This window comes from Heloderma suspectum, chromosome 2 (genome assembly GCF_057233095.1).
Source record: "Heloderma suspectum isolate Gila_16-S chromosome 2, 16-S_ref, whole genome shotgun sequence".
NCBI classification, from domain to species: domain Eukaryota; kingdom Metazoa; phylum Chordata; class Lepidosauria; order Squamata; family Helodermatidae; genus Heloderma; species Heloderma suspectum.
Window position 1 is genome coordinate 289674316 of NC_139459.1, and position 11961 is coordinate 289686276.

The 11961-nt window shown below is 41.6% G+C and overlaps 1 protein-coding gene across 2 annotated transcripts in view; it reads left to right on the forward strand.

Moving 5' to 3' along the window:
• Window positions 1-5080, forward strand: part of IARS1 (isoleucyl-tRNA synthetase 1) — a 131920-nt gene extending 126840 nt beyond the window's left edge. Inside the window, exon 35 of one of the 2 annotated variants that reach the window (XM_084839856.1) lies at window positions 4472-5080. In XM_084839856.1, coding sequence (XP_084695982.1) covers window positions 4472-4554 — 83 coding nt within the window. In that variant the 3' untranslated portion in view covers window positions 4555-5080. Of the gene's footprint in view, window positions 1-1840; window positions 2020-4471 lie in introns of those variants that run through there. The other variant, XM_084839857.1, reaches the window with a different exon arrangement.
• The last annotated feature ends 6881 nt before the right edge of the window (window positions 5081-11961 follow it).

Here is an 11961-nt window from a genome sequence, read left to right on the forward strand (position 1 = left end):
GGTCGGGAACTCGGACGCGGAGAAGGCAGAAGGGTTTTTTTCGGTGGGCGGGGAGGGGAGGAGACTGGAAAGGCCAGGATACTGAGGCCTGAGGCCTCTCTTGCCTCCTTTCCTCACCTTCTGAAGCACCACAGCCAGAGGTGCAAAAAACCCTGTCTAGCGAAAAATGCAGGGGTGGGGGTCAGAGAGGCAAAGATTGCCTCTGCCACTCCTCTCACCCTGCATAGGATGACCATAAGCCTCCGAATTCAGGGGCTTGCAGTCATTGAGGGTGCAACTCATAGGATTGAACCCTGAATGTAATAAAAGAAATAGCAGGCAAAAGACAGTGGGTAAATAATATCTCACAGCTAGAAAGGCAAAAGAAGATGAGGAGTGGGGGAATTAATGGCTAATGGGATAGGAACAGAGGAAGTTGCCTTATACTGAGCCAGACCATTGGGCCACCTAGTTCAGTGTTGTTGACACTGACTGGCAGTGGCCCTCCAGGGTTTTAGGCAGGATTCTTTCATAGCCCTGTCTGGAGATGCTGGGGATTTAACCTGGGATCTTCTGCATGCAAAACACCTATAGACAGACATTTGGGCTTCCACTTTTGAGATACTGTTCCTCTGACAGTTGTTAAAATTCTGCTAAGCCAAAGCTCATTTGTGTGTGTGTATGTACACATATGCACATCCAGAACTACAAGACTAGGTTCAGAGTCTTTGCTTTTAATAGGGCTATTTTAATAGAGTCTGTTTGTAATAGGGCTGTGCTAGATGATGAATGCACATTATCAGTGAAATTCAGCTGTGTGTGTGTGTGTGTGTGTGTGGCGATGGTGGTGGTGAGGGATTTCATATACCCTGATCACTATATCGACTGCTTGTTTGCCTCTGGTTCACCTATATTTGTTTTTTAATCATCTACTCTGTCAGTTTTCTCTCCTTGTTTTCAGTTTCCTGGTAACGTGATCCCATCCAGTCTGGGGATCACATTGTAAATATGATGATGTCACAATCCCAGAGTGAGGGCAGAAAGCATTGCCTTTACTCTGAATCTGCTTCATTGTTCTCAGTGACACAGTCACACAGACAATCCTATGTAATGATACAGTTATTTCTAAGAATGTAAGATTACCAATTTTTGAGAAAGAAATGGTGCTGAAAGAGCAGCAGGTTGGAGTGCTCATGCTACCGAAATGCTATGTACTAGGAAGAAGAGCTGTGTGTGTATATGTGTTAGAATTCAGCCATACTGCAAGCACTTCCTTTCCTTTACAGACGTACCACATTGAAAAATCAACTAAAGAGGGAGTACTTTTCACAGGGTGTGAAAATACTAGTGAAACCTGTTCCTCCATTCTGAACAGAATGGATGGTACAGGGACAATCAAATAATGACTTTAACTATCCTGTACAGGAAGCCTTAAATGCATTTCTGGGAAGTACTTGCCATTGATTGCATCTAATTTTCATATGATGCATTTTTAATCCATTGTAAACCTAAGTGTTTTAGATGCCTTGAGCCCAAGAAGTGGGATACAAATTCTTTAAACACCATGGGCTTAGAACCAACAGTGCCCTTTTCTATGCCCCTCTTCTTACTGCAACTGTCCATGCCATCCCATGCTGTTCTGAGGAATCCACCAAACCTCAGGAGTAGCAACTGTCCATGCCATCCCATGCTGTTCTGAGGAATCCACCAAACCTCAGGAGTAGCTTTTCGTAAGGCTGCGGCAGGAAGGGGGAGATGGGCCAACTCTGCTCCAGTGAGTGAACATCAGCTTACAGTTGTCAGAATCCAAGCTTGTATTATTTCAGTCAGTGTGCTTGGTCCCTTTCTTCTTTTTTCACAGCTGTCCAAGCTTAGAAGGCATCAGCCTTGCAAAAGTAGCTGAAAGCTTGCTGCAACCTGAAGGATGGATTAAATGAGTTCTTAATGTTCGATACCAATTATGATTCACCAAAATGTCTTTGAACATTAAATGCTGCTGAGATCTCTCGACTGAGGATATTCTGTAGCCAGCCTGATTAAGTAACAGAAGTGTTTGCTCTCTTATATCCACGTACTAGTATTAAATTGATGTATATTACAAAGGGACAAGATCAGAAAAACAACTAGTGCATTAGGATTAATTTTTCATTCCTATATGTGATTAGAAGATTGTAAAGAATAGGACAGGAACCTTAGAGATAGCGCAGTTCATATGTTGTTACCCAAAGAGCATGGTTGCTTCCCATGCTGGGTTAGTAACATTTGAAGGGAAGTAATTGTGTGCATGACATAGCTGGCATGAAAAGTAACCACATCAGACAGCCCACCTATTCCGCATGATCACTTTCCTTCAGATGTTACCCGTATGGAAAGCAGTCTCAATGTTCAAGCTCATATGCCATTCAGATAACATATTTATCAGGCCTTTCATTCATCCAGCATTGCTCCCTGTCTCTGGATTCACCAGAACAGCCAGCTTGTAGATTACTGTTGGTTCTTTCAGAACAGCTTAATAATAATATGTTGCAGCAGAAAGGACTTCACTGTGACCCAGACATGTCTCTTTGACACCAGAACACCTGGCTTGAATGTGATGGTGGCAAATATTGGGTTAATTAACCCATGATTTGTGAGGAAGGACGGAGCATGCAAGCCACTTCTGGTTTGTATAAACAGCCTATGCATGCCCCATTCGTAGCTTTTAGTGTGATATCCAAACCCAGACACTCTGGGTTGTTTAGTGGTTAAACAATCCAGAGATAATCCACAATTATTGTTGGATTAACTCTAGGTTGTTTAACCCCTAAACAACCCAGAGTGTCTGGGCTTGGCCATCATGCTGACAATCTACGAATGGGGGTTGGTTGGTTGCTTATACAAACTGGACATGGCTTGCATGCCCATGCATCCCCACAAATTGTGGGTTAACCCACAATTTGCTTCTGTGACATGTGAACTGCTCCTCTATATTTGTGTGCGTGTGTGTGTGTGTGTATACATATACATACACATACACACACACACACACGCACGCACACACATTTCTAGTCAACCCTAGTGCTTATACACTACTTATGGCAGCGTACAACAATTTAAAGTCAAACAATTTAAAGTCAAACAATACAACAATTTAAATTTAAATTAAAAATTTACATGATTTTTTATCATGTAAAAAATACAATAAAAATATACCAGAGGCAGAGACCACAGTTAAACACAACCTTTAAATAGATGATCAGGTATTTAGCGAGCCTGGCAGAATAGAATGTCTTCACAAATTGTCTAAAGACATCCAGAGAGGGGCCTGCCTGCACTTCACAAGGCAAGTTGTTCCATAGTATTGGTGCAGCCACTGAAGAGACTGCCTCTTGCCATATCCCCCACCTTAGGTGGGACACGGAGAAGGCCTCTCTTTCTGATTGTCGAAAGCGGGCAGGTTCATGAAGAAGCGATGGCTCAGGTATCCTTGACCCAAGTTATGTGGGGCTTTAAAGCTGCCAACACTGAATTGTGCCCAGAAACAGATTGGCAACTACTACAGCCATTGAAGTGTAGGTGTAACATCGCCCCATGGGCATACACATGTCCACTAGCATCCTTGTTACTACATTGTAGACCATCTGAGGCATCCAAAGATAGACTATTCAAAGGTAGCTCCATGAAGAGTGCATTGCAGTAATCTAAATTTGATGTAATTAAGGCACGCTTTACCATAGCAGATTTGACTTCTTCTGGAGTGGATGTAGCTGGTGCACCAGCCAAAGCTGGGCAAAAGCACTCTGGCTACTGCTGCCACCTTGATCACCCAGATGCAAAGCCAAATGCAGGAGCACCCCAAGCTACAAATCCAATTTTTCAAGAGGAGTACAATCCCAATTAAAACAAGGTTGAATCCCTATTCCACAGTCCATCTCCTTCGTGATCAAGATCACATCTGTCTTGTCTGGATGAAGCTTCAGTTTGGTAGCCTCCCCCCCCCCCCATCACCTCCAGGCTCTGATTCAGAACCCCAGCATCTTCCTTGGCATTAGATGAAAAAGAAATACAGTTGCTTGCCATCCATGTATTGGTGACAACGCTCTCGAAATCCTCAGAGTTCTCCCAGCAGTTCCATGTGGATTGATAAATAACATGGGGACAGATCCCTGAAAGACATTATGGGCCAATGATCAAGGTGTTGAGCAGGAGCCCCCCAACATCACCTTCTGGAACCAGCCCCCAAGGAAGGGGGTTAGAAAGGTGGGGAACGTAAACATGAGCTTGCTTAGGTGTGCATAGAAGTCCTTAAATTGATTTACACATCACAAACAAATCATAAAGCTCTTTGTTAGGGATTGCAAATCTAAATCTTTTACTGTGATATGCTCTGAATTTTCTTTAAGAGTTATTGCTCAAGCTTCTTTAGTTGAGAAAATGACTGGTACTTTATTTGAAAATGAGAATATCTGTTGTCTGTTACTTTTGCTAGTAATGTTCCTTTTCCCCCCGCCAGAGATTACAGAGGAAACCTCCATGAAGACTTTAAATACGAAGACTGTGTACATTCATGCTACACAAACAACAGCTGAATATTGAGTTAATCCATTTTCTTGGATGCTGCAGTCTAGACTTTCTTTCCATAGAGAAATCTTATTTGACGTTGGATGCTTTCACCAAGAATTCCCAAATTCTGTAGGGTGTTTTGAACGACAGCAGTACTACACGGAATGTGTTTCCATCAGTGCATGTGTAATATGCTGCTTTAGGGTTAAATACGGAGAATTTTCATTATGTTATAAGATGTTGTTGTAAAAGCTATGCAGAGTAAATATCCAGTCTCAAGTACGCAGAAGGATCTATGCAGTTAGTTGCTTGAAAGAAATTGAGATGAGTACCTCAATATTGCAGTTCTCTGCTTGTTCTTTATGGAGAGACCATCTTTAGTTTTTCTAATATTGCTGTTCCTGCGTTATTCATACTATGTTATGTTGGCTTTAAACCTAATCAAACAAGAGTAACCTGATGTTGTTCAGCGATGCTGATAGGCTATTCATGAAGTATGTATTGACAAAAACGGTCTCTAGTGTCCATAATTTTGAACAATAAATTGCTTTATGTAGAACGCTGTGTGTGTGTTGATTTAGTGGTAACTTAAAAAAAAACACACTTTAAATTGCATATCTAAAAGAGGGATAATTGTTGGAGGGCTATGGAAACCAAGAACGTGGCTAAGTAGGTTTCTTAGAATTTAGTGGCCTGGTTCACACATAATGCTAACCTCTGGTTTGTTTGTTTGTTGTGCTACCCAGGGTTTGTCTGGCAGACAACTGAAAAAACGGTGGGTTGTTTCACAATTCCTGGCTTGTTTGCTTCCCTCCTCTGCCTGCTCCCTCCCTGTATCCCAAATGCTTTTGCAGCACTGTAGTACTGGCATGTAGATTGGCTGGGGGGTTTCTTTGTTTACCACTTTTGCCTGCCGTCTCTGTAGCCTGGCAAAACAACCCACGAACAACCCGTGATTCTGGTTCACACATAACGACAACACATGGTTTAGGCAGCCCAGAGTTCACAATCCAACAATAAATGATGGTTTCTCTTTCTGGGTTGTTTGTGATTAACAAACCATGGTTTGTTAGCATGGCCAGGTTTACACAGTATGACAACCCAGAATTCAGCAATCCAAACCATGGGTGGTTAGCATTATGTGCAAACCAGGCCAGTGTGTATTCATTGCCTTTATTTTGCTGCGTTTTTCAAATACTTACAATTTGTGAACGTTACTTTTCACAAATTACAGACATAGTTCTGATTTAGTCTCCACAGTTAATCATAATTCTGAATGTATCTGACCATTGGTGCTTTTTGACCCTAACATTTCATGGTTGATTCAAGCTCCCAGAGGGCATCTGGCATCTTCAATGATGGAAGTTGCAAGTATATCCTTTAGGAACAGTGTGATGCTGTTGAAAGAGACTATTGTATCATCCTGCTTGAAAAAATATCATCATTGGATCCTGCTTGACCCAGTTAACTATTGGCTAGTCTCCTGTTTGCCATTTTTAAGCAGCGTGATGGAATATGTAGTGGTATCTCAGCTCTGCTATTCCTAGGGAAAACGAATTGTCTGGACATTTATCTGATCCAAGTCTGGGACTGAACCTATCATGATAGATGACCTATGCCAGGAGATGGAGTATGTGACCCAGGTAATTCTCCTGGATCTCTTAGCAGCATTTGATGTCATCACCCATAGAACCCTTCTGTACTACTTCTTGGGGCTGGGGCTGAAAGATGCTTCAGTAGCTCAAGTCCTGAACCAGAGGTTCAGAAGGTGGTGCTATGGAATACTGTTCTACCTGGGGCATATAGACCCTTGGGGGTCTGTGTGGTCTCACATGCTGTTTAACATCTACATGAAACTGCTTAGTGATTTGGGTTGAAGTGTCATCAGTTTGTTCATGACCCTCAGCTCTATCTCTAGTTTTCATCTTCTCCAAGGAGACAGGAGGTTCTGAATCAGTGCCTGAAGTCCGTGATGAATTAAACATGGGTAAACTAGCTGAAACGTAATCCAGACAAGATGGAAGGGGTTCTGCTGATCTGGGTCTAGGTGTTCAGACTGTATTGGGCTGTAGTCATTCTCACCCGAAGAATCGGGTATGTAGCTTGGGAGTTCCTCTGAATCCAGTGCTGCTGCTGTTCCTGTCCAGGTGGCAGCAGTGGCAGCCATGAGCTTATGCCGGTGCAGTAACTGCATCCCTTTCTAAAGAAATAAGATTTTGCCACAGTCTTTCAGGCTGGTTCAGAACACAGCAGCCAGACTACTGTCTAGTATGAGGCATTCTGATCCTATTACCCTAGTGTATTAGCTGCATTTGTTGCCATTTTTTCCATCTAATTCAGAGTTCTGGTCTTAACCTTAAAGGCCCTAAACAATCTGAGACTAGGATATTTTAAGGGCCTTCTCATTATGTATGAACGTGCTCATACTTAATTCAACAGCTGAGGGCTTGTTGGTTGTCATTCCACTGTCTAAAGTACAGCAGATGGGGACATGAGATAGGGACTTTTCTACTATGGCACCTAGGTTATGGAGTTCCCCTTGCCAAAGAGACCCACATGCATAGCAAGCAGTCAAAATAAGTTTCTTTAAGAAAACTCTTGAACTAACAGTATTTTGACTGATGTTTTTGGCTCTCGCTTGCTGTTTTATCCTGTTTTATTATCAGAGGCTTTTAAAATAACTGATTTAAATTTTTGTCATTGAGGCCTCCCTTGAGGATTGTTGAGGGAAAGGCGAGATATAAATATTTCAATAAAATGACCACAGAATTGTAATGTATATGAAACCTCATATACAAGCAAGAATATATATATATGAAAGATCATACATAGATACATACATACATATATTCTTGCTTACTGATGTTCAGCAGAGCATATGGAGACCTGTTTGGGATGAATATGTCTATAGTTTGCTTATTTGTTGCACTTAGCATGCTCAATGAGTTTATTCAATCACAAACTTAATGAAACAACAGCAATCTTGTTTAGGTGGAATGTTTTAACCACCTAACAATTGAATAGTGATTCATTTTGTGTGGAAACCTTTTTGTGTGTTCAGAGTTACATTATTTATTTCATTCAGAACATTTTTATACTGCTTTTTATTTTTAAAAACCCCAAAGCAGTTCACAAAGTAAAATCATAATAAAATAAACAGCAAAACAGTAGTAAAAGAATAAAATATTGCTGTAAAATAATCAAGGGTAGCTGGCAGTGCTAGCGGTAAAGATAATGCCAGGGCAAACAGTTGTTAGCAAAAAGGCGCTACTGTAGGAGCTTGCCTGATCTCGATGGGAGTTGATTCTACATGGTGGGTGCCACAGTAGAGAAGGCCCTCCTGCCCACCATAACCAAGTGAGTATCAGTGGGCTATGGTACAGTAAGCAAGGTTTCCTGCTCAGAATGTAGAGTCCGGGGCGGTCTTTCAGATAACTCTGTCCTGAGCTGTCTAGGGCTTTACAAACCAGTTAGAACAGTTTGAGCATGGCTCAGTAGCTAATTGGCAGCCACTGCTGAGCATTCAGTACATGAATCATATGTGCACAGTAGGAAGCTCCGCTGAGCAATCCAGCCCCTACATTCTGCACTAGCTGCAGCTTCTGAACCAATCTCAAGGGCAGCCCCTCATAAAGTGCCTTAAACTAGTTCAATGCATGGATCACTGTAGCCAGGATATCCCTGTCCAAGAATGATCTTAGCTATCATACGAGCAGAACCTGGTAGAAGGTCGTCTGCCACCAAGGCCGCTTAAGTTTCCAGTGACAGATATATGCAAAACCACCCTCAGACTATATGTCTGTTACTGTAGGGGGAGGGCAGCTCTATCCAGAACAGGTGAATTGCCCAACGCCTAGACCCAGGAACCATCCACCCACAGAAGCAACATCTTACCAGGATTGAATTTCAGTCATACTCTGTTTATAAATACCAAACTGCTGTTCTATAGCTGACTTCATATTATTCCTCTTCAGAATGTAGATTAAGGCAATGAAAGAGTGCAATGGATATTTCTTAATAATGAGATATGGAACCTGTTTTAATTATAACTTTTAAGAAGCGATCATTAAACTTTGCATTCTTAATAGCTGCATTAGCTGTTCAAATGCTGTTAAGATGAGCAGAACTGTCGTATGTTCAGCACGGCTTCAAAGTAATGCTGGATTGGAATGCCAGCGTTACCAGCAGGAAAAGATAACCTGTAACAAAATCTTTTCCTGACTCAAAGTACATATGATGCTGCTACTTGCCAAAAAAGGCTCTGCCCTGCAGAATGGAATACCTTCAATGGACCAAATCCCACCACCACTCAGTTTACAAACGGTATAAAATACATCCAGAATTGGCTTCCTAGATTTTTACCCTAGATAAGCAGCTGGTACGCTCTGCAAATAAAAAATAAAACATACGTTTTCTGTTATTATCTTTACCCACAACCTTTTTCTCTTAAGGCTTGACTGAGAAGCACAATACTATTTTCCTAATGTTATAAGAAACATTACTCTGAAATTAAACTAAGTGCCTTCTGAATTAGATGTGTCAGAGCAGGCTTTGTTGAAGAAATGTTATAATGCAGCACCGAAATTTTTGCAAATCAGATTCAAAGTGCCTCCTCTGTTTGTCTTGATTATCACCGTTACACTATAAATAGCATTTATGTTAAATCAGGGCTACCTGAAGGGGAACACTTGACCTTCCTGAGTGACCAGTGAAGCAAGGAGTATTTACTTTTTTATTTTTTAAATGTATGAATTACACTTTCATCCCAAAATGGATTTCAGGGTGGTGTACATAAAACGACCTAAAAGCAATACAATAAAAATGATCTAAAATCTAAACATCAAACAATAAAATCAAGAAGCATAAAAATAAAAGCTAAAAGATACTAATTTGAATTTTTAAATGTAAAATTTTGAAAAAAAAATTTAAAATGTGGAAATAAAAAGTTCTTAATCTAGTGCTGAAAAGAGTAGTGGTGTTGGTACCCGGCGTACCTCTCATGGGAGGGCATTCCAAAGTCAGGGTGCAACGATAGAGAAGGCCCTCTTGTTTGTAGATATTAAATGTACTTCTCTTATAGAACAGGGGTGCACAACTTTTCCAAATATATTCACACACATACCACTCCCATTCTCATGGAAAGCAGAAAGGGAAAGGAAAGCCATAGCAGATCCTGTCGTTGTGTACACAGTTTATGCTGTGGTGGACTACAGTTGCAGTTTTCTTTTTTCCTTTTTTAAAGTTCATTTTATTTAAAATATTTAAAGTTTGTATTTCTGCTCAAAAGGGCTCCCAAGGCGATATACAACTTTAAAACAAAATAATTGAATAAAGGCCATAGCAAGCCATCTTTAAAACATCAGGGAGCAGAATAAAACCTTAACACTCCTCAAAGGCTGGCTTAAATGAAACTGCCTTTAAGGCCTGCCTAAAGCTAGGTAAAGATGGGACCAATCTGACTTCCCACACCACCTTTGCTTTTCAACCTTTTCTCCTTCCTGCTGCTTTGGGCCAGCTCACCTTGGGCCGGTCCGTCTGCCTTTAGCTGCCTGGTCCTGTCAGCTGATAATGATGTAATTATGAAGTAGATACAGAGTCTAGCAATAAACAACTGGGATCTGTAATCTTCGGTTGTCTTCAAAATCAATGACCAACGAAGACTTATACATTAGTTGGTCTAAGCCCCACATTAAAAGATAATACAAGTAAGAGATACTGCAAATTTGTGATTACAGGATAAGAACTGGAGAAGTTCTGAAAATCCCAAAGAGGTTAAATCTGTAGGAAGTAGGGGAACGACATTAGATTTCTTGGAATATCAGGAATACAAGTTGATATCAATTTGAAGTTGATATTTCACAATATCTTACGCATACTAATAGAGTCTCTTAAGATTTTCCATAGTGGAACTGAACTGAACTGAACTGTACCTGCTTGCAGAAGCTCTTTGCCCAAAGATGTAAAGGGCCAACCTCATAGTTTCTAAACAGAAACAAAATTATTGAACTTCAAGAGCTGGGCTGGTGTAGGAGAAGCAAAGGCAAGGTCATTGCCACTGCTTTTGCAGACACCTGGTAGATTAGGACTTCGCTATAATAAAAATTTGAGTTTCATTTCCAGACATTCAAGAGGTCAGATAGTTACAAATATCACTGAGGAAATAGTTTCTGAAATGGAGTAAATGTCTTGAAAGCTGCTTTAGGTCCTCGAAAAATTATTTGCGGCACCTGGCACTTTCTAAGTAAGAATCATGGCTATCTCTGATACTCACACCCCCCCACCCCCAAAATGGTCTTCCTTGCTAAACAATCTGTCCGCTATCCCAAATGGAATGGAGCCTCTTTTATGGACTCCTTGCTCTGAATTTTCCTGTCTCCAGAGATGGCTGACAGGGATAGGGGCTTCTCTGTGATGGCATCCTAGCCTTATTCAGGCTTTAATTAACAGACAAGGAGGGAGAGTGTATGCCAGCTCCACCCTCTCTGTCACTGTTCTAATTGCTTTCCAAATGTTGAGGGCAACTGTGTGCAGCAGGGAGCCCTGGAGGTTCCTTGGAAAGCCAGGGCTCTAAGTCATGCAGGAGGCTCCGTGGATACAATTGGCTCTATGCTGCACACAGTCGCCCTCAACCCGTGGAGGAGGATGACTGGGCAGAGCTAGCATGGTCATCTTTGCTCTCCCTTCTCATGTGTTAATTAAAACCACACATGGAAAGCCTGAATAGGGCTCCTGGCTGTGGAACGCCCTCCCTGCAACAAAATTTACTGGGCACCAATGGTGGTATTACTGTTTTCCCCCAGGCCTTTAGTGGCGTTTATTAGTTATGTTGATCTTCCTTATGTTGTAGGGGGCTTTATGATTAGTGTGATGCTTGTAAGTTACCTTGGAGATCTTATGGCTGCAAGGTTAGGATAAAAGGTTATAAAAAACAATGGATGCTGACTGACCTCTTCTGCACCGGGTCCCAGACTGATGGCTGGTGATCTGTGATGGCTTGTGGGGAGTCTTTGTTGCAGATTGTGTGTGTGACATTGGTGTGCAGGGTCATTTTACAAAGCATGGCTGAATTTTGTGGGGAAAGATGAACAGAATGTCAGAGGGAGTCTCCCCCCCCCATTCTTAAATGCGTCACTCTTTTTTTTTTAAACTGGTGTTAACGTTTCATTTCATTTATTACATTTCTGTGCTGCTCAGTAGCCAAAGGCTGGCAGGTATGCAGTTGCTGCTAACTCCACCCCCTCTGAGCAGCTGTTTACTTCTTAAAAAGCCATTGTCTCCTATGGCATGGAGGGTGCCCTCTGAGTCTGACAAGCCTGGAAGCTCCGGGGGAGCAGATGATGTGTTACTGGATGAAGCCTCCTCCCCCGCTGAGTTCTCTGATTAAATGGTTACAATAAGATACCAGGAATGGATAAAACAACTGACATTTTAAAAAGAACT